The 23,380-nt window shown below is 42.3% G+C and overlaps 1 protein-coding gene across 2 annotated transcripts in view; it reads right to left on the reverse strand.

The window, feature by feature from the left end:
* TAF1B (TATA-box binding protein associated factor, RNA polymerase I subunit B) overlaps positions 1-23,380 on the reverse strand; it is a 67,454-nt gene that overhangs the window by 41,360 nt on the left and 2,714 nt on the right. For both annotated transcript variants that reach the window (XM_042933701.1, XM_042933702.1), the window contains exons 3-7: positions 21,269-21,356; positions 17,935-18,032; positions 15,040-15,129; positions 10,063-10,216; positions 2,525-2,681 (exon numbers count right to left, since the gene is read on the reverse strand). In XM_042933701.1, the coding sequence (XP_042789635.1) occupies positions 2,525-2,681; positions 10,063-10,216; positions 15,040-15,129; positions 17,935-18,032; positions 21,269-21,356 (587 nt within the window). The remainder of the gene's footprint in view (positions 1-2,524; positions 2,682-10,062; positions 10,217-15,039; positions 15,130-17,934; positions 18,033-21,268; positions 21,357-23,380) is intronic.

Here is a 23,380-nt window from a genome sequence, read left to right on the forward strand (position 1 = left end):
TCCTTCAAATCGATGTTCTTTAAATACTTTTCCAAGTTTGGCAGTAGTTCTCCAGCTTTAGCATCCATGAGACTCCCCAGGATGGCTTATTAAAACAGAGGCTACCAGGCCCTACCCCCAGAGTTTCTGATCCAGAAGGTTAGAATGGGTTAGAATTTGGTTAGAGTTTGCATCCCTAACAAGCTGCCAGGTGACGCTGTTGCTGCTGGTCAAGGGACCACACTTTGACAACCTGTGACTTGCAGCTCCTTCTCTGAGAAAAATAGACAAAGAGGATCAGTGGTAACTATCTCCCTTCCTGTTGCCCCAGGTAATTAGGCTCGGTTCCCAAATTTGTATGTCCCACAGAGCAAAATAAAAGCCCTCCAGCCAACTAGATCCAATCTCCTTGAAGGTACTTCAGAAATCTCCTTTAAGGGAGGGGAGGGAGGAGGGAGAAAGAAGGAGGGAGAGGGAGAGAGACAAATGTGTAGGATCTTGCCCCCATCCTTCCAAACACATATAATATTCTCCCTGAGAAGAATTACCGGTGAGTACTATTTTCTACATCTTGTGAGATCTCTAGCAGTCTTGTTACTCCCTTATAGATTGCCCTGGGTAGCCGGGCAGCCCCTTTACTCAACTGGGTAGCCGGACAGCCCCTTTATCCAACTGGGTAGTTGGACAGCTCCTCTACCCAAGTGGGTAGTTGGACAGCCCCTTCATCCAACTCTAGCGACGTGATTTGATTGTTGTTTCTGGGTTATCGAAAGGAAAATAGAGAGACTGTAGACACGGGACCCCCTTGGGAGGTTGCTAAGTAATCCAGGTGGATTCCAGAGGGGATGGGGAGAAATATGGTTTCAAGTATGACTGACAGGACGTAATGACTGACTGCAGACGTGGAGAGAGGAAAGAGTCAAGGATTCTGAGGTTTCTGGATAGGAAGAAACGGAGTGCATGGTATTTACGAAGGAAGAAAACATGGAGAGAGAGCTGAATGAAAGACAAAACTCTTTCCGCCATGCTGATTTTGAGATACCGTAAAGACGCCCCAGTAGTGTCCAACAGGCAACCGTATGTATGAATAGACGGGTCTGACCCTCACTAGACAAGTCTGGGCTGCAGATATAAATTTGGGCGGCGTCATCATCATATAGATGGTAATTAAAGCCTTGAGAGAAGATGAGATCACCCAGTGAAGGCATATGGAGCAAGGTGAGGTTTTTAACTTAACAGTAAAATTCACTGAATAATGGACTATCTGCATGCAGAGTTAATCACCCCTGAGAAAAGCCTTGTTATTTGGTTGATGTGGCCAAACTCAAAGGCACTATCATCATTTACTGGAGGCGTTTTATTTAATCAAAGGGCCTAGTACCGATGATGGTGATGAAGACAACGAAACAATAATAACTAGCATTGAGTTCTTACTATGTGCCAGGCACTGTGGTGAGTGCTTTTCGTGGACTGCTCATTACTGGAAGTGGTTACAACTCTGTGAGGTAGATATTATTATTATTAGCTCCGTTTCACCAGTGATGAAACAGAGGCAAAGAAAATTTAATAATTTACTCAAGGTCACATATAAGTGGCATAGCCAGGATTCAAACCCAGGAGTCTGGTTCTAAATCTATGCTCTTAAAATCACTCTACACACGGATTAAACCTAATGCTATTGTTTAGAATATATATATAGGGGGTGGCTGGGTGGCTCGGTCGGTTAAGCGTCCAGCTTCGGATCAGGTCACGATCTCGCGGTCCGTGAGTTCCAACCCCGCATCGGGCTCTGTGTTGACAGCTCAGAGCCTGGAGCCTGCTTCGGATTCTGTGTCTCCCTCTCTCTCTGCCCCTCCCCTGCTCCTGCTGTCTCTCTCTCCATCTCAAAAAAAATAAATAAACATTTAAAAAAAAATAGAATATATATATAAAGCAAGAGAGATATTAACACGCTAATGATTTTGGCACATCCTCTATTTAATGAGAAAGGCTTACACACAATGCCCTAATTTACTCATTAACTACAAAACACTGTAAATTATCTTGAAAAATGTAAATACTGGCCATCTACTAACAGGTTTTCCTAATAGTTTTGTTTTCAATTTATCTTATAAACACAGACAACCTGTATTTTAGCTTTTGACGGCACCAATGTATGCGTCGGGGTAACTACTAGTAACCATATTCGCCAACATCAAGGTCTTCTGTTCATCTTCTCTCTTAGAAATGCAAAATACTTAATACCACTACTCAGGTACTTGTTACTTTTCATCTTCAAAGCATTCTACTCACAGTAGATAATTAATTTTCCAACACACCGAGTAAGGTAAATACCATTATTTCACTTATATAAAGCAAGAAACCCAGGAGATGAGCCACCGGCCCAGGGAGGGTTACAGTTCAGAATTGGAACCCAGGGTACCCAATCTTTCCGTTCTCTTCCTCAATTGAAGCCTCCTTGACAAATTCAAGATATCCAAAGGCTGTCCCCCCCGTTCACACAGATAATCAGCAAAGACATCATCCTACGAGAGGCCCGGCTTACCTCAAAAGATCTGAGAGAGTAACTGTCTCTCTCTGCCACAGCAGTGACAGGTAGCAGAAGGCAAGTGTCCTCGGCACCGTCATCTTCACGATCCCCTTCTCCTTTCGTAGTGAATATTCCACTCCATCAAGAGATCCAGAACAGATGGAAGCTGTTTCTTAAGAGATAAATGGAGATTTTTTTTTTTTTAAGAGCAAATAACTATTTGGACAGCCAAAGAAGAAAAACCACAAAAAAATCCGAAGAGGCATTTTCAATATCTTAAAATCAAATTATCATTGATACGATCTTTGCAAAGAGCAACTGGCAAAAAAGAGCAATGATGGTTTAGAGAAAATTGGCTAAAAAGGTTAACAATTGTTGGTTCTTTACGGGAGTGGGATGGGCTGAGATTCTAAAGAGGGACTTGACCTGCCTGAATGTTTTCATAGTGAACTGGAACAATTTTTCAGATAAGTAAAAGGAAAAACAATTACAGAGCAGAGCAAAGCAAAGCAAAGCAAACAGCGTGGAAGTGCTTTGGTCCAGGCCCCAAGCTACGTGTCCCTTTTGTGTGAGGGGCTCTCCGCAACACCAGCCAGGACAGCACCTCCGCCCACTGCCATCCTCCAGGCACCCTTCCCCACAGGACGTTATCTGTCCTCGCTCCTTCCTTCAACACTCCCTCGTCTCATTCTTTGTGCCCCTGTTCTAGGTCCGGGGAATGAACAGTGAACAGGGTCGCACATCACTTGGAACTTAACATTCTAGCAACGGGAGATGGTTATTAAGGAGAAAAAAAAAAAAAAATGCAACTGACAGACGGTGGTAAGGGCCACACAGGAAAATGGCAATGCAGGGGCGTACAAAGTGACGGGAAGACAAGAGACAGGTGCTACTTTACATGGATGGTGGAAGAAACCTCTGGGGGAAGGTGGCATCTGAGCGGCGACGTGAATACGTTCAGACAGGAAGTCTTGAGGAGCTCAGGAAGAACACTGCGTTCATCAGCAGGAGTGAACTCAAAGGAGCAGCAAGGAAACCAGTGTGGCGAGAGCACCCCGCGTGAAGGGAAAGTGGTAGGAAATGATAAGGAAGAAAGCGATATGGGCGCCTGGGTGGCTCAGCTGGTGAAGTGCCTGACTCTTGATTTTGGCTCAGGTCATGATGATCTCACGGTTTTTGAGTTCGAGCCCCCTATCGGGGTTCCACGCTGTCAGGAGCGGATTCTCTGTCTCCCTCTCTCTCTGCCCCTCCCCTGCTTGATCTCGCTCTCTCTCTCTCTCTCTCTCAAAATAAATAAATATACACTTAAAGATATTTTTTTAAATATCACGCAGGGCTTGATAGGTCACGTTTTGTATTTTGGACATTATTCTGAGTATTATGAGGAGTTTCTGGAGAGTTTCAAACAGAGAAACCACCTGATCCCATTCATGTGTCTAAAAAGCTCTCTCCGGCTGCCGCACGAGGAACGGAGCTGTCGGAGGGCAGGAGTGGACACAGGTCACACCAGCCAGGACAGAGATGACGGGCACTTGGGCTGGGACAACAGCACTGCAGGTGGTGAGAAGTGGTGGGAATCCGGACATATTTTGAAGGCAGAGTCAGAAGAATTTGTTGATGGACTGAACACGAAGTATGAGAGAAAAAGAGAAGACAAGGATGATTCTCAGAGTTTGGGCCTGAGCAACAGGAGAACGGAAATGCCATCTACTGAGATAAGGAAGGCGGCAGAAGTGCAAGTCTGATGAAAGAAAATTAAGGTTTCAGAATTACACGTGTTAAATGAAGGCCCTACTAACTGCACAAATGGAGATGTTGAGTAGGCAGATGAGCATAAAAATCTGTAGTTCAGAGAAGAACCTCGAGAGAGAAATTTCTGAGCCGTCATGATACAGCTGGTGTTTAAAGCTGGAAGGAGGGTAAGTAGAAAGCGGAACTAAGAACGACCCCCCAAAACCCCACTTTCTTGGATAAAACTCTCCAAATTACTCCTCAAAATCCTTTTTTCCAGCTCCTATAAATCCTCTCCTCATAGCATTTATCAGTAACTGAACTTTTTAATGAATGTGTACATTTATTTTCCAGCTCCTCCCACTACAATCTAAGCAGGTGGCTGACCTTGCTTGTCACCGGGTCCCCAGGGCCTCGAGCAGGCCCTAGCACAAAGGAGGAACCCAATAACTATTTGGTGGCAAACAGGCCAGCAGTTCAAGACTGTCGTCCTAGTGAAATGATTTTTAGAACATGCAAAGACTCAAGGTCAGGGCACGTTGTGGCAGGACCGTCTATAATATGAAGCAAATTAAAAACCATCGGGGCACCTGGGTGGCTTGGTCGGTTAAGCGTCCGACTTCGGCTTGGGTCATGATCTCACGGTCCGTGAGTTCGAGCCCCGCATTGGGCTCTGTGCTGACAGCTCAGAGCCTGGAGCCTGCTTCCGATTCTGTGTCTCCCTCTCTCTCTGACCCTCCCCCATTCATGCTCTGTCTCTCTCTGTCTCAAAAATAAATGAACGTTAAAAAAAAAAAAAAATTTGAAAAAACCACGTAAGTGATGCGAATAGAAATTTAATTCCAGGCAATGGAATACTGCATGCCAATTTACTTAATGCTTCTGTCGATGGTTCTCAAAGTAGAGTCCCTAGACCAGCTGTTGGGCAGCTCAGTCAGTTAAGTGTTCGACTCTTGATTTCAGCCTAAGTCGTATCTTGCGGTTCATGAGTTCGAGCCCCGCCTCCGGTTCTGTGCTGACAGGGCGGTGTCTGCTTGGGATGCTCTCTCTCCTCTCTCTCTCTCTCTCCCCTACCCCGTTGCTCTCGCTCTCAAAATAAAATAAACTTAAAAAAATATATATTTTTAATAAATAAAGTTTATTTAGTTTTGAGAGAGAAAAAGAGCTCATGAGCGGGGGAGAGGTCGAGAGAGAGAGAGAATCCCAAGTGGACTCTGCACCGTCAGCATGGAGCCCGATGTGGGGCTCGAACTCACGAACCATGAGATCACGACCCGAGCCAAAGTTAAGAGTCAACGCTTAACCGACTGAGCCACCTAGGTGCCCCAGCAATAAAATTGTAAAAGCTGGAAAGCATATGGACAGGTGATTACTGCCCTGGCAGCGTCGAGAAAGCTGGATTCAAAACCAGCGATAGGGAAAACCATAAACCGATGTAACTTTTCCCTGGGGACCTCTAAAGAAAGCTCCAGAATCGGTTAAATCTTGGAAACCGGGTGAAGGTAGGTCTAACACCAGAAAGATTACTTGAAAGTCCGATTGAGAAGCAGTCAGACGCTCAGAGTCATACGCCAACCCCATCTGGCAAATGCCTGCGCCTTCCCAATCTGGGCAGAAAATTGTGAAGTTTCTTCTCTGGAAAGAGTAAAATGAAGGGTCTCTGGAATAGGGCATATATCAGTCATACATACAGTTGAGAGCAGGATATTATGAAAAACAGCAGGATGAAGTGCCAGTGTACATATTGAGTACTGAGACAGCCCCCGCCCCCACCCCACATTCCTCTCAGGCCTTCTTCCCACCCAGTTCCTAGAACAGCCAGGATTACACCCTCAAACAGATGACTCAAAGAGATTTCTCTTGAAAATCCTATCAGCTCAGGGGGAAAAGATTTAAAGATGATAATGCTGGAGGCCTGCTAAGAAAATAATCCAGCTAGATCATGCACAGTGCGACTAGCAAAACTCACTATGGATACGAGGCTTTCACTCAATTTTTCAGTCTCTTTATTTTTTTTTTTTTATTTTATTTTTTTTTAATGTTTATTTATTTTTTGAGACAGAGAGAGACAGAGCATGAATGGGGGAGGGGCAGAGAGAGAGGGAGACACAGAATCAGAAGCAGGCTTCAGGCTCTGAGCCATCAGCCCAGAGCCTGACGCGGGGCTCGAACTCACGGACGGCGAGATCGTGACCTGAGCTGAAGTCGGACGCTTAACTGACTGCGCCACCCAGGCGCCCCTTTCAGTCTCTTTAAAAAAAAATTTTTTTAATGTTCTTATTTATTATTTGAGAGAGAGAGAGAGAGAGAGAGAGCAAGCAGGGGAGGGGCAGAGAGAGAGAGAGAGAGAGAGATACAGAATCTGAAGCAGGCTCCAAGCTTTGACTGTCAGCACAGAGCCCAATGTGGGGCTCGAACTCATGAACCGTGAGATCGTAACCTGAGACAAAGCGGGGTACTTAACCGACTGAGCCACCCAGGTGCCCCTTTCAGTCTCCATTCTTAAGAAGACCAGCCATGTTAGCCTCATAAATATTTGAGGAAAACCTGGAATACAAGAAGCAGAGGACAAAACAAGTCAAGGTCAAATATTATCACTTATCATATCAATATCCTCAGGAAAATAAGAAAAGATGCTCCACAAAAACAAGGGAGTAAACCAGGAAAGATGAAATAGGGTCAAGGAAGTAAGGAACTTAACAAAAGGTAAGAGCATCTTCAGGATGGTGGTAAAGAGATCCCAAAGACAGCCATGTCATACGTTTAGGGATATTTCATTGTAGATTAGGGTGGGTCAGAAGCTCCACCAAGACTTCTTCTGAAGATGAAATTGGTAGAATATCTAGGAAATTGAGAGATTTTCAGAACTTGGAGGAAGTGTGGAGATACACTAATAATAAATTATAGATTAGTAATAAGTAAATAGAAAACTAAGCAAGTGACAAGACAATTATCAACTCGGAGAAAACCAAAGGATCTATGAAAAGTATAATCATAGCAAGTTACATAGCTCACACTAAATGCTGGGCTAGGAAAAAATTATAATCGTATTGGAAGACAGAGAAAAAGAAATGCACGATCGTGCGCTGGTGACTACATGGGGAAGGTACAGTGAGAGAGCTGTGAAAGAGCCAAGATTTATCTTCTGTAGTTGGAATTTAACAGCTAACGTCCAAAAGCAGAAATCAAGATGTCATACTATAAGCATATGGTATAGAGATATGGAGGTCACAGGGGCGCCTGGGTGGCTCAGTCGGTTAAGCATCTGACTTCGGTTCAGATCATAATTTCACGGTTGGTGAGTTCAAGCCCCCCATCGGGCTCTGTGCTGACAGCTCAAAGCCTGGAGCCTACTTCAAATTCTGTGACTCCCTCTCTCTCTGCCCCTCCCCTGCTCACGCACTCTCTCTCTCTCTCTCTCAAAAATAAACTTTTTTTTTTTTTTTTTTTTTTTTTTTTTTGCAATATGGAGGTTGCAGAAGAGCTGAAAATGAATGTCTCTTGGGAACAGCACATTTAGGGGAATAACAGACTACAATTTTTTTCATATCAAGCATTATAAATCTATTTGAATTACATGCATATAGAATTTTGATTAAAAATTTAAAGAATGTAGAAATAGTTTACACTTTCACAAAAACAAAATACTACATCTCCCTTTCTCCCTATGTATACATGAATAAAAAACTTTCTGGAATGATCTACAGCAAAGTAGTTTGGTTTTGGATGGCACAATAACTGATGATTTTCTTTGTGACGCTCTGTATTTCATAGTTGTGAAATAAAGGTTGTATTAGTAGTCACTTTACATGTAGAAACTAAAATAAAGCTCTAAGGATCACCATTTACTAAAAGCAAACACCAAAACAAAAACTCTTAACATAGAGAAACAATCTGGGGCACCTAGGTGGCTCAGTCGGTTAAACGTCCTACTTCAGCTCGGGTCATGATCTCACAGTTCGTAAGTTCGAGCCCCACATCGGGCTCTGTGCTGACAGCTCAGAGCCTGGAGCCTGCTTCACATTCTGTATCTCCCTCTCTCTCTGCCCCTCCCCTGCTCGTGCTCTGTCTCTCTCTCAAAAGTAAATAATGAACATTAAAAAAATTGTTTTTTAAATAAAAAAGACATAGGGAAACAATCATGGTACTCTAAAAGGCTTGGATGACTTCAGACCTAGTCCTGGGGACAGTGGAGTTCAGGCCCGCCTGAAAACGTGGAAAGGAAACTCCAGAGATCCACCGCGGCCCAATTATTCTACGATTCTAACTTCTTTACTTCTTTGGACACAAAAAATAACTTGTCTGAGATCTGTGTCACTGTGCAGTCCAGCAAGTAATGCAGATATGCTGATAAAAGGAATTTGCTCTTTAGGGGGAACAGACTTGCAAAGAAGCAGTCCACACAAGAAATGCTTTGTTAAAAACTATATGTAATCATACAACCCAGACTTCCACAATCCCTAACACCAGACGATTTGGAAGCAATCTCCCAAAGAACTCTGTCAGCACACATCAAGATTCTAGGAATCTATAATAAGAGCCTGGTCCGTTCTCTGAGGTCTGTTTTCCACCATGTTTATTTTATTATTATTATTTTTTTTTTAGTGTAGTGTAGAAACAATTGAAATCATGAATAAATGTGTTGGGGAAGGTCTATACCTGTTACCTTAAATATACTCCTTATCTATTTTAAATTATGGAATTAAATCAGAAAGTGAAACTCACACACGATACGATAAATTTTGCTTCAGTCTATGATTAGAAGTCGGATATATCATCTTTGACTCTTACCAATCTTATCACTTCGCTAAGATCTATCATTTCTCTGCTGCAACTTTTCTTTGGAAATTCTGAGCCCACACGTACATGATCTTTATTGAGCTTCGTTCTTTCTGGATCCACTTATTGTTCAACACCCTTTAAAAATGACACAAAGGGGTGCCTGGGTGGCTCAGGCATCCTACTCTTAATTTCGGCTCAGGTCATGATCTCACAGTTTTGTGAGTTCGACCCCTGCATCAGGCTCTGCGCTGACACTGAGGCGCCTGCTTAAGATATTCCCTCTCTCTCTGCCCCTACCCCACTCATGCTCTGTCTCTCTCAAAATAAATAAATAAACTTAAAAATTTTTAATAAATAAAAATCACATAAAAATACTCATGTGGAGACAATGTACCTTTTTAAAAAACTGCCCTAAGATTTCATTTAATTTACCTTTCTCCTAGCCATATGATTTACCAAGTCATTGCTTCTTGCTAGGCCACATTCCTTTTCTTGAAATACGCAAAGACTGGACTAAATTATTTTTTTAAGTTTTATTTTATTTTGAGAGAGAGAGTGAGAGAGCGAGAGAGCGAGAGAGCGAGAGCGGGGGAGTGAAAGACAGAGAGAGGGGGAGGGAATCCCAAGCAGACTCTGCACTGTCAGCACGGAGCTCGATTGGGGGCTTGAACTCACGAACTGTGAGATCATGACCTGAACCGAAGTCAGATGCTAACTTAACCGAAGTCAGATGCCACCCAGGTGCCCCTGGACTAAAAATTTTTTTTTATATTTATTTATTTTTGAGAGAGAGAGAGAGAGTGCAAGTGAGCTGGGGAGGGGCAGAAGGAGGGGGAGACACAGAATCTGAAGCAAGCTGCAGGCTCTGAGCTATCAACACAGAGCCCTACACGGGGCTTGAACTCACGGACTGTGAGATCATGACCTGAGCTGAAGTCGGGAGCTTCACTGACTGAGCCACCCGGGTGCCCCTGAACTAAATTATTTTTAGGGTACATTACCAGCTTTAAAATTCTAGGTAGTCTGATTCTCACTTTTACCTGATTGTGATGCTTTGCTGATGGGGAAAGGCTTCTGAGCAAGGCCATCAGGCTGAGACTCTGTTCCACTTTCAACAAAAGAAGGGCAGCTGAAGTCACTCAGCAGCTCAGGCTCGCTCTCCCAGTCTGAATGACTTTGGTTATCTTCTAATACCTATTTGCAAAATAATATACATAAAATTATTACACAGGAACTGAAAATGCAGTGAATTTCCACGAGCTTAACCAAGTCCTGCCCATCTGAAACACCTAAGGCAAACTACTCCAGAGAACTGCAACCATGTGCCAGATTCCGAAGACCAAAAGACCTCACCCTCCACCACGTGTCCCCTAGCAGCTCCTGGCGGTGCTCCCGGAGAAGGGCTGCAGACGAGGCTAAGCAAGGAAACAGGTTGCCAGCAGACACATCAGGCTTCCTTCTCCCTGTGACCAACATCTCCCTTGTAGCTCTAGCAGCTACACCAATGGGCACGTCGATAATGACCCCATGCACAATGCTGGCTTATCTTCACTGAGCCTACCTGGGAATTTTCGCTTTGCATCTACGATAATGCCATTTCTCCTCCCTGGACTATCCTTTCTTCTCTACCTCTCCAATCCGTTATTTACTCAATCATGCTGTCTCCCAACCAATTCTTCTTCCGAAGAGTTCTTGATTCCCTGAATTCCTGTGGCACTTTACTACTTATAACACTTAACTGACAAGGATATACTATCTCAGACCGTTGTTTAATCTTTCACACACGTAATGTTGAAATGTGGCTGGCTACAAAAAGGCCTCATCAGCTGACATTACCTTGGGGAAACTGATCACACTCAAAAGGCCACATTATCAGTTGTGCAGACCAAGAGACTCAATCTTAGGAAGAAGAGGTAAGACTCATGTTAAGGACACTCACAAGAGAATAAAGTAAAATCAATCAATCAATCAATCAATCAATCAGGGATGAGATGCTTGTGTCCTCTGTTATGCATTTCCCCTCTCTACAGGTAAGCATGAGACAAGGTACACAATGAAACTGGCAGATAAGCATGGACTCACTGAGAAAACCAAAGCAATCAGAAAGCAATGCCCACAATCGTATGCAGGCGACCATCTGCCAGGAACTTGACTCTCTGTCTGATTCTTCTGGCAAACTATCCAAGCTCCCATCTAAAAAGGCAGCTTCTCCCTCTGGGCACCCAATTCCACCCCGTCTACTCAAAGATTATCCCTCACTTCTACTGTCTCTCCATTGAAAATTTCTTCTCTCCTGTATCATTCCTATCAGTACACAAATATGCTATCATTTATCCCACTTAAAAACACACACACACACACACACACACACACACACACACACACACACACACACAAACCTTTCCTGGATTCCATCTACAACATAAATTCTTTACACTTTGCAGCTAAATGTCTTGGAAGAGTTATCCAGACTCACTGTCTCCAATTTCTGTCTTCCAAGTCTATCTTACACCTCATTCTTGTCATTTTTAAACATCTTTTTTTTGAGGGAGGGAGGGGCAGAGGGAAGAGGGAGAGAGAGTGGAGCCTGATGTGGGGCTCGATCCACGACCATGAGATCATGACCTGACCAAAACCAAGAGTCTGCAACTTAACTTACTGAGCCACCCAGGCACCCCTGAAGATTTTATTTTTGAGTAATCTCTCCACCCAACGCGGTGCTTGAACTCACAACCCCAAGACCAAGAGCTGCATACTCCACAGACTGAGCCAGCCAGGAACCCCTTTTATACGGCATTCTAATCAAACTTGTGGTCCCGCTACTCTACTCATCAATTTTTCGCCCTCTTCCTTCCTGGCCAGGCAGCAGTATTTCTCACAGTTGATCACTCCCCTCTTCTTGAAACTCTTTGTTCTTTCGTTTCCAGAATGCCCCCTCACTCTCCAACCTTCCTCCTAATTTACCAGTTCGTCCTCAGACTTCTTTGTTGATGTTGCTTTTATCCCAAACATCTTAACCCTAGAGCGGGCCAGAGCTCAGTCCTTGGTTCCTTTCTCTGTCTTTACTCCTCGATGATATCATCTGGTCTTGTGGTTTTAAATACTACCTACTATATTGTTTTTGATTCCAAAATGCTCTTCCCTTCCCCATGTTTTAATATCCCTGGCATCAGGGTGTTTCTTACCACCAATGGCATGTCACAGTTTGATTTACAGAATTATTTTCTTTCTCGGGGATATGTAAAATAACGGCGCATCTTCCAAATAATGGCATTTTAGATTTGATGATTGTAATACATATTGAGAACATCCGGGGGAACCTGGGTGGCTCAGTCGTTTGAGCGTCCGGCTTCGGCTCAGGTCATGATCTTGCAGTCTGTGAGTTTGAGCCCCGCGTCAGGCTCTGTGCTGACAGCTCGGAGCCTGGAGCCATCTTCAGATTCTGTGTTCCCCTCTCTCTCCACCCCACTCCTGCTTGTGCTGTGTCTCTCTCTGTCTTTCAAAAATGAATAAACATTAAAAAAAAGAAAGAGAGAGAACGTCCAAATTTATATCTCCAGCCTAGACCTCTCTTCTGAATTGAAGGCTTATAAATCTAACAGTACCTGCAGTTTCCTCTTGGATGTCTAATAGCTGTCGCAAACGTCACATGTCCCCAACTGAACTACTGATTTTCCTGTTCCACCTGTAATTTCAGTTGACGGTAACTCCTTCCTTCCAACTGCTTAAGCTCCAAACTTAAGTCATCCTTGATGACTCTTCTCTTTCTCTCACACCCCATATCCAATCCATCAGGAAATTCGGTCGACTCTATTCCAGAGTTTATCTAGGATCTTACCACTTATCATTTCCATTGCTACAACTTGATCCCAGCCACCATCAGGTCTTAATCTGGAAGAGGGCTTTTCAAACCTTCGTGTGTGTAAGAAGCACCTAGGAAACGTGTTGAAATGTAGACTCTGACTCAGTAGGTCTGAGTCAGTCCCGAAATTCTGCATTTCTTCCCCTAGATATCCTCATGGCTTACTCTCACCTACGATTCCTCATCAGGGAGGGGTGGCCTTCCCCGATCACTCCATCTCAAATAGCACCCTTTCCTGCCACCCCCTTTGGTATTTCCCTTACCCTGATTTATGCAATTGCTTGTTTGCTTTTTCTGGAAGTTTTAAGTCGCTTATCTTGCCCAAGATCACACAAGTCACAAGTAGTGAAGCCAGGATTCAGATGCACTCCTCTTACTATTCTTGGCACAGTCACATTCGAAGCATAAAGCAATTACTGAATATCTGAGGAGACTAAGCTTCTCACTTAAAAGTACTTGGTCCTTTTTCCTTTCAAAATCGAGTATATTCAAAATAGGTATACTCTTCAGTAAAAATTATACACCAACTTGCATATCAGGTTAAAATTCTGCATACACTTATTTACTCACCAAGAAGATTTTACTGTGATGAGAATATTACTTTAGACTTTACACAGGTGTTTAGTCAAGTTAACAAAAGTTTTTACAATATCTATTTTTTTATGTTTGTTTATTTTCGAGAGGGAGAGAGCACGAGCGGGGGAGGGGCAGAGACAGAGGGAGACAGAGAAACGAAAGCAGGTTCTGTGCTATCAGCGCAAAGCCTGACATGGGGTTTGAACCCACAAACCGTGAGATCATGACCTGAGCCGAGATCAAGAGTTGGGTGCCACCCAGGCACCCTAAACCTTTTTAAATACCTTAAGTTAAAGCAAACCGTAAGAGAGTCTTAAGGACTGAGAACCAACTAAGGTAGATGGGGGGTGGGGGGGGAGGGGAAAGTGGGCGATGGGCAGGGAGGAGGGGACTTGTTGGGATGAGCACTGGGTGTCGTATGGAAACCAATTTGACAATAAATTATATTTTAAAAAAATCAAAAATAAATAAATATCTTAAGTTCCCCTAAACATATTAAAATGTCAGAGAGAATTCCAGGTTCTGATTCAAATTTTCTATGTAGTAGATAAAACCCCAGTGTACAAATATAACCAACAAATACTTTAGTTGTGTAATTCTAAAGATCAGGTTCTTAATAGTCTGGATGGTTCTTTCTTTTCTCTTTCAAAGTGTCACCATAGAACCACATAGTATCTTTTGCTTTTCTTGAGAAGTATCTGCCTCCTGAATCAAGAGAAGATAATGTTTCATAACTCTATCATTAAAAAGTATTGTCCGGGGGCACATGAGTGGCTCAGTTAGTTAAGCATCTGACTCTTGATCTCAGCTCAGGTCATGATCTGATGGTTCATGAGTTCGAGCCCCACATCAGGCTCTGCTCTGACAGTGCGGAACATGTTTGGGATTCCCTCTCTTCCTCTCTCTCTGCCCCTCCCCTGCTCGTGCCCACTCCCCTCTCTCTCTCTCTCAAAAATAAATGACCATTAAAAAAAAAAAAGTATTGTCTGTTCATGTCTCCTAAGGCAAGGGAAATAAAAGCAAAAATGAACTATTAGGACCTCATCAAGATAAAAAGCTTCTGCACAGCAAAGGAAATAATCAACAAAACTATAAGGCAACCTACAGAATGGGAGAAGATATTTGCAGGTGACATATCAGATAAAGGGCTAGTATCCAAAATCTATAAAGAACTTTCCAAACTCAACACCCAAAAAACAAATAATCCCGTGAAGAAATGGGCAGAAGACATGAATAGACATTTTTCCAAAGAAGACATCCAGATGGCAAACAGACACATGAAAAGATGCCCAACATCGCTCATCGTTAGGGAAATACAAATCAAATTTCTTAAAAGAAATTGCTTAAACTTCTACTTAGAACTTAACTACAAATTTCTTTGTTTCAACTAGTCAGATAAGAAATCCAAATTAATTCCAATGTCTAGATCAGTGACCTTGTCCTTCTGGACTATAACAGAAACATCTTCACTGACGATTCTCTGACAAACATCATAAATCCAGATGAGGCTGAACCTGTTTTCATCTCTACCTCATACTAGAAATGTCTTTTAATCCTGCGTTTCAGACTTGTGACTTACCGTAACTTTTCTTCTACAAACTGGGTTTTTACAATAGGCCTGCTTGCTCTTCTGAAGGTAGCGCTTCCAAAAATTATGTAGAACTTCATTCTAAGGTAGAAGGGAAGTGAGTGGTAATTCAGGTCACGCCAAACACACCGGTACATCTCTACCACATGTACTTCACATACTGCCCTCCATTCAAACGTGTTCTTACCTTCCTTACCTACTTTCTTGAAAAAGAACGATCATCACAAAATCTGTGTATCAGTATATGGCAGGTATACGGCAAACACTGAATAAATTCTTCATTATCTTTGATCTTAGAGAAAGAAGAGACTAATTCTGTAAAGGTCACCTAGTTGACCCCCTCCTTTCGCAGGTTAAGTAAATTAAGAATCAGAGAGGGGCACCTGGGAGGCCCAAGTTGGTGAAGCATCCGACTTCGGCTCAGGTCATGATCTCACGGTTCGTGGGTTCGAGCCCCGCGTCGGGCTCTGTGCTGACAGCTCGGAGCCTGGAGCCTGCTTCCAATTCTGGGTCTCCCTCTCTCTCTGCCCCTTCCCGCTCGCATTCTGACTCTCTCTCAAAAATAAATAAACATTAAAAAAATTAAAAAAGAAAAAAAGAATGAGAGAAAGCAAGCAACTTCTACGTGACTACACTTCTGGTTAGAAGCAGAGCGGCTATTGGGTCCAGGCAGAAGTAAAATAAAACAGGACAAACAAAACAAAACAACTTCTCTTTTATTCAGCACCTACTAGGCATGAGGCATCCGTTAGCTCTGATACAACACTGCAAGACAGCCATTATCTCCATTTTACCGCTACAGAAACTGAGTAAATTGGCCAAGATGACCCAACCACTAAGTGGAAAAACCATGAATAGGACTTGGAGTCAGTTTTGATTCCAGAGCCTGTGTTCTTAGAGTGATGCCGTTCCTATGCCATTTAAATGGTCAGGTCTAACGGGTTATGCTCATTGGCTAATTTCAGACAAACTGTTTTCAGGATTAACCCCAATGAAGTGGGTAGAAAACTATATAGGAGTAAACCCTACTGTATCTACTTGGTATAACTATATGCGACTATAAATTGAAAGCATTTATACAGAGGATGGCTTGAAAGAAACCAGATTCCCAAACCCCCAGACTACCAGCAATCTTCCCTAATTTAATGACCGCCATGGATGCCATCTGGTCTCTCGTGTTTTTGGATTTTTAATTCCTATAATACTTTTCAGGGTAGGCCCAGGGTCCTTTTAGGCTACAAACTGATCTAGAGGGCATTCTTTTTGGCTTGCCTCAAACACTGGTTTGAACAGCGAAGGCTCCTCTACAAATCCTTCCTTGGTGACTTCAGTCCACATTGATCTTTCTCCCTTCTCTTTTTGCCCTTAATGTCATTTATGAGCACAGCATTCTATCGTTTCATTTTTTTTTTAAAGTTTCATTTTTTTTTTTAAAGTTTATTTATTTTGAGAGAGAAAGAGAGTGCAAGCAGGGGAAGGGCAGAGACAGAGGGAGAGAGGGAATCCCAAGCAGGCTCAGAGCCCAAGGTGGGGCTTGATCTCACAAACCAAACCGTGAGATCATGACCCGAGCTGAAATCAAGCGAGTCGGGTGCTCAATCGACTGAGCCACCCAGGCGTCCCTCCACCATTTCATGTTTACTCATGCCACATGGGTGACAACGCTCTCTCCAACTAGGCTGCATCTCTTAGTACCTGGTTTCCAGTAACGGGCACGAAGCAAGTGTATAATAACTGCTTGTTGCTAAATAACTGGCTTTTTAAAGAATTCCTGAAATGGCTTCAACCAGATGAAGAAACGTGAAATTCACGTACCCGTAGGGATTGTGGTACTCTGGAGGAACAGCAAGTCCAAGTGTGGTCCCGGACCATCAGTGTCACCTGGGAACTTGTAAGAAATGCAAATTCCGGGGGCACCTCGTGGGGTTCTGCACTTGGGATTCTCTCTCTCCCCCTCTCTGCCCTTCCCCCACTTGTGTGCACTCATTCTCTCTCTCTCTCTCTCTCTCTCAAAATAAATAAATAAACATTAAAAAGAAAAAAGAAAAGAAAAGAAAAGAAATGCAAATTTTGGGCCTTACTCCAGACCTACTGAATTGGAAACGCTAGAATGAGGTTCGGCAATCTGTGTTTTAATCAGCCTTCCAGGTGATTCTGGTACGCATTCAAGTTTGAGAAGCACTGTTTTAATGCATCACTCCCCAAAATGCATTCTGAAACTCAACTCCTGATAGATACACACACTAGAGGATTTTCTCAAATTGTGAATGCCACAGGCTACTTCCCCTTGGAAATCAAACAATCACGTAACACAGAGAAGGCACCAAAAAGTCTGCAAGGTTATTTGTTTTACTTTATTTAACCCAATGTTTCCTAAATGCTGAAACTAAATATGTTTATATTTAAATATATTAATATTTAATATTGAAGACTAAAACCTTTCCTTTTAAGTTTATTTATTTGAGGGAGACAGAGACAGTGCAAGTGGGGGAGGGGCAGAGAGCGAGGGACAGAGAGAATCCCAAGCAAGCTCCGCACTGTCAGTGCAGAGCCCGACGTGGAGCTTGAACTCACAAAACCACGAGATCATGACCTGAGCCAAAACCAAGAGTCAGACGCTCGACTGACTGAGCCACCCAGGTGCCTCTGAAGACTAAAACCTTTTTTATTTTCTTTTGGATGCATTGCTTATTTATGTTCTGTAGAGCACACTTTGGAAATTATTGGCCTAATAAAAAGATTAAAGAAAAAACATCAGAAAAAATGATTCTTTCAGTAGCCCTAGTGTCATTACTGATAGCCCTACTTTTCTCCTTAGTTTCCCTCCAAATCCTACTATTATTCAAACGAAGCATAAAGCTAGCCTCTAGACACAAATGGACTCACCTTTAGTTCTGGGCCCACTCCAAGGGTCTTTAAGGCTTCCGCTTGTTGATAAAGTATGTGCTGAAAACCTTCACACACATACCAATCCCAGCCTCTCTCTAAACAACAAATAACATACTTCAGACATGTGCACTCCTATTTACTACAGGCTACCACATAATTACAACTAGGTTTTACACATTACAGCTGGAATTTTTTTGTATACCTGAGTAGGAATACTCTCTCGTTTCCAATCTGGCAAATACGTACTAAGTGCTAAAGCTAAACCCCGTTTTTATAATTCATCAGATTTTAAATATTTTAAGTTATCTACAATTTTTCTGAAATACTCATGGAAAAGGCAGAAAAACGAATAGTCAACATATTAAAAAATGAAATAAGCTTTAAAAGTATATACTGAACCCCAAAAGGTACTGTACTGGACAATACCCGGCAGAATCCGAAAGGAAAGAATGTTCGACACTCAGCCTTGGCTTCTCCAGGCCTCTGTCCCGGTCACAAAGAAAGGGAACGGTGGGTATTTGGAGAATGAACGAACAAAAGCCAAGACGCGAAGGTCTAGGAGTGCGGAGAGTGCTCTAAGAACATTCTAAGAAAATACAGTGCTTGATGGCATTCTGCTTTTCTGGAGACAGTTACAGGTTGCAGGGAGAAAATGGAAGCAAGGAAACAAATACTTCCTGAACCCTGCCTTGGCACCAGGTATGTGCTGAATATTTGAAATATATTATTTTCTTTAATGCTCAAAACAACCCTAGGAGATTGTGAAGAAATCTGCCTCCACAGCAGACAGAGCTACATGTTTAAACAGAACTACCAGTTAAAGAAAATATTAAAATCGGCTAAGACCCTAATGTTTTACTCCTCTCTGCTGGACAAATATCCCAACTCTATGGAAAACATGTTATCGGCACCTTTTACACATAGTTTATGAAGTCTGTTAGTAGGACTCCAGGCTCCCCTCTCCCCGCAGGATGTCACAGGACTCCTACTCCCCACCCTGTTGACGAACCCAATTTCTGGAAAGGGTCTTGGGTTGTATATGAGTAAGAGAGAAAGCCTCTAATTTTGATGCATTCTGAAACTGAGGGAGTTTAAGCTCTTAAAGCTGAACACGTGCGCATTCTTCTTGCAGAACACCATTCTTACAAAATGGTAAAGTCGTATTTAAATTCTGAGTTCCTATTTTATAGAACAAATGGTATTACCATTCTCATTTTACTGATGAAGAGACTATGTTGGGTCAAAGAAGCTGAATATAAGACACTTGACACCTAATTTGAAGCATTTAAATCTCCTTCAGCAATTTAAGTTTAAACTATACATATTTTTTTTTTTTTAAGTAGGCTTCATGCCCAGCATAGAGCTCAGTGTGGGGCTTGAACTCACAACCCTGAGATCAAGACCTGAGCTGAGATCCAGAGTCGGACCCTTAACTGACGGAGCCATCCGGGCACCCCTAAACTATACATTTTATCTACTTAAGTAAAATACAGATTAATCAAGTTTTATTGTAATAAAATTTAATTAAAATTAATCAGCTTTTAGCCTAATAAAAACAGTCACTATTAAAGGTAAAACAGAAACATGAGTTAGCATTTAGGCATTCTGTCTGTTATTCATCTAGAATATCAATGTATTTCATATAGACGTTTCACGAATATTTATATATCTACATTTCATGGATGTGTGTCCTTAAAGCTACCTTACAACAGTGTACAAGAATCCGCTGTTACCATTAGCCTGGTTTCATATTGGAGAATCTGGCCCTGGGTAGTCACAGAAATAAAAAGCATCAGACTTGGGGCACTCAGGTGGCTCAGGGGGTCAAGTGTCTGACTGTTGATTTCAGCTCAGGTCATGATCTCACAGTTGGTGGGATTCAGCCGCCTGTCGGGCTCTGTGCTGACAGCGTGGAGCCTGCTTGGGATTCTCTCTCTCTCCCTCTCTCTGCCCCTCCCCTGCTCGTAAGCGCACACACTCGCTCTCTCTCACTCTCTGTCTCAAAATAAATAAATAAATTTAAAAAAATTAAAGCATCAGACTTTACCTCAGATTCTTCTCAGTAATGGTTAATTATATATACTCACTAGATTAATGAAATAGGTCACCTTTCAATGCACACCCATGTTGAGACTATTTTAAGGAAAATGATGTTCCTATTTTAGAAGGGTGTGTTCAAAATTCAGCGTGAGAAATGGATTTCTAAAAGATGAATATTATGTTTAACTCACCTATCCTGACAATTTCATAGTTGAGTCATTTCAGAAAATAAGCATTTTTCTTTAAAAGCACAGAAAATCATATTCACAATACATGACATAGAACAGAGAAACATATGCCAACAGATAAGAAGAAATACACTCCATTATCCTTTTTTGCACAATAGTTCCTCCACTGGTTACCCCTGTCAGAATGGCTGACATTAACAACTCAGGCAACAACAGATGTTGGCGAGGATGCGGAGAGAGAGGATCTCTTTTGCATTGTTGGTGGGAATGCAGACTGGTGCAGCCACTCTGGAAAACAGGATGGAGGTTCCTCAAAAAAACTAAAAATAGAACTGCCCTACGACCCAGCAATCGCACTACTAGGCGTTTATCCAAGGGATACGGGTGTGCTGTTTCGAAGGGACACATGTACCCCTATGTTTATAGCAGCGCTATCAACAATAGCCAAAGTATGGAAAGAGCCCAGATGTCCATCGATGGATGAATGGATAAAGAAGGTGTGGTCTGTATATACAATGGAGTATGACTCGGCAATCAAAGAGGATGAAATCTTGCCATTTGCAACTACGTGGATGGAACTGGAGGGTATTATGCTGAGTGAAATTAGTCAGTCAGAGAAAGACAAATATCATATGACCTCACTGCTATGAGGACTTTAAGAGACAAAACAGGAACATAAGGGAAGGGAAACAAAAATAATATAAAAACAGGGAGGGGGACAAAACGGAAGAGACTCATAAATATGGAGGACAAACAGGGTTACTGGAGGGGTTGTGGGAGGGGAGATGGGCTAAATGGGTAAGGGGCATTAAGGAATCTACTCCTGAAATCATTGCTTCACTATATGCTAACTAACTTGGATGTATATTTTAAAAAATAAAAAATAAAGTTAAAAAAAAATAGCTGCTCCACTGGAAAACCAACTCACAACAATAAGGATAAAAACAGGATATGCTTTTAAGACATTTACTTCCGATTTTACCATCAACAATTACCCACTTTAATTCCACTTTGGATGAGCCATTTACAACTCTGGCAACTTGTCTAAAATCCATTTAAAATTCCATCCCACATCTCTAAGCACATATGAAGAAAGGGCTTACCAAGTTTTCTTTTTCTTTTAAGTCCCCGGTTGATGGCTTGTATTTTAGTATTAGGAATAGCCCCAGTGTTTATGACTTCCTTTGATCTCTGCAGGAAACAGACAGACCATGAAAAAGATGGTTTTACATCTCCCTAAATGTATTTCCAAGCATCTCTGGGAAGCATAATGAACCAAACTGGGAGCGCCAGGACCAAGGACAGTAACATTTCGGGAAAATTATATCAACTGTAAGATTTTGGTTAACCTTTATGTTGCTTTTTCATTCCAGATTTTTTCACTACTTAAAACAGTACCTGGAACACAATAAACGCTAAATAAAAGTCTGCCCAATTAATAAACTTTTATTTTAAATCACTTTCTAATTTTTTCAAATGAAACCTAAAGTCAAACTTCCTTTTTTCCTCCATCCAAACACGCTCTGGAATGAAGAGAGCTGTATTTATTGTAACCAGCAATGCCTACACTGCATACAGATTTGTTTCATCCTGCTGTTCTACGTATTTGAATAATACAGCTTTCATTTCTGAAATTATAAAAGTACTACTTTTTATTTTTACTCAAACCTGCAGAATTTTAGCGTGATAAAGAGTGAGTAGCATAAATGGTGAGTATAACTCATCCCATAGTCTTCGACTCCAAGTGCTCTCAAGGGCTGGTACCTAAGATTCTGCCTTTCTCACAACCAAAACATAAAAGCATTAAGTCTTAATGATGGGAGAAAGGTGAAGATTTCTAACCAAAAGGCAACATTTATATATGTCTCTAAACTTAGAGATTGGAATGAAGTTTATCGGCAGCCTTCACTAAGAGTAAAAGAAACACCTTTAACGATAGGATTTGGGGAATGTATTTCCTGTAGTCAGAGAAACCACATTCAAAGCAGTATTAGTGGACTGGGTTGGCCACACTGAAAACAAAGATCCATCAGAATACATACCAAAGCAGTTACCCTACAAAGACAGGTACAACTTAAGAAGTAGGCAGGGAGGAGCGCCTGGGTCGCTCGGTCTGTTAAGGGCAAGCGTCTGACTTAAGCTCAGGTTATGATCTCACGGGTTCCTGCGTATGAGCCGAGCCCTGCATCGGGCTCTGTGCTGACGGCTCAGAGCCTGGGGCCCGCTTCGGATTCTGTGTCTCCCTCTCTCTCTGCCCCTCCCCCGCTCATGCTCTGTCTCTCTCTCTCTCAAATAAACATTAAAAAAAAAAAAAAAGAATGCTACATTCTTGACAAGTTACTCTACACAGGTTGTCTTTCAAGTGTGGAACTAGATGGTGTAGTGGTATTAGGATCTTTCAAGTTAAAGTAACTACAGGTTTTATCAGACAGAATCAAATAGGAACATTATTAAAGACAGAAATAAAAGACGCAATTAGTTAATGGAGTTTAATTTCTACGAAAATAGCACGCTGACTTCATCTGCCAGTGACGAACTGTCCAATTAGATGCAATCTTCTTTCGCTGTGTTGACATTTGCACGGCCACTGCAGAAACAACGGTGAGTAAAACTGCTAGTGCCTTCCGTGCACCCGAGCAAAGAGTATCACACTGCATCTGTTTAAAGTGAATGAGTTGACGTGTTTACATCCGCATATGCATGTGTAACTACACGCAGAGATACACGTATAAACATCTTCACAAAACCATCGCCACCACCAAGGTAATAACACGTATCCACCCCCTCCCCAAATTTCACTGAGCTAGCATTGTTTTAGCTGTTCCATGTGATTTAAATGGGAAGCAGGCATAAGAACTTCAGCTGCATACTGGAAAACAATGATTGCTTCAAGAAAAGCTCTTGCGGGGGCGCCTGGGTGGTTCAGTCGGTTAAGCGTCCGACTCTTGGTTTCAGCTCAGGTCATGATCTCACGGTCTGTGGGTACGAGCCCTGCATCGGGCTCTGCGCGGACAGTGAGGAGCCTGCTTGGGATTCTCTCTCTTCCTCTCTCTCTGCTCCTCCCGTGCTTGCTCTCTCTCTCTCTCAAAATAAAAACATAAACTTAAAAAAAAAGAAAAAAGAAAAGCTCTTGGGTGAGCTACAAGGTAAATTAGCCACTTTCCTCAAGGGAAAAAGTTTTTGTTAGTTGCTTTACATATTTTGCCCAAGTTTTT

This window comes from Panthera leo, chromosome A3, assembly GCF_018350215.1.
Source record: "Panthera leo isolate Ple1 chromosome A3, P.leo_Ple1_pat1.1, whole genome shotgun sequence".
In the NCBI taxonomy this organism is placed as follows: Eukaryota; Metazoa; Chordata; class Mammalia; order Carnivora; family Felidae; genus Panthera; species Panthera leo.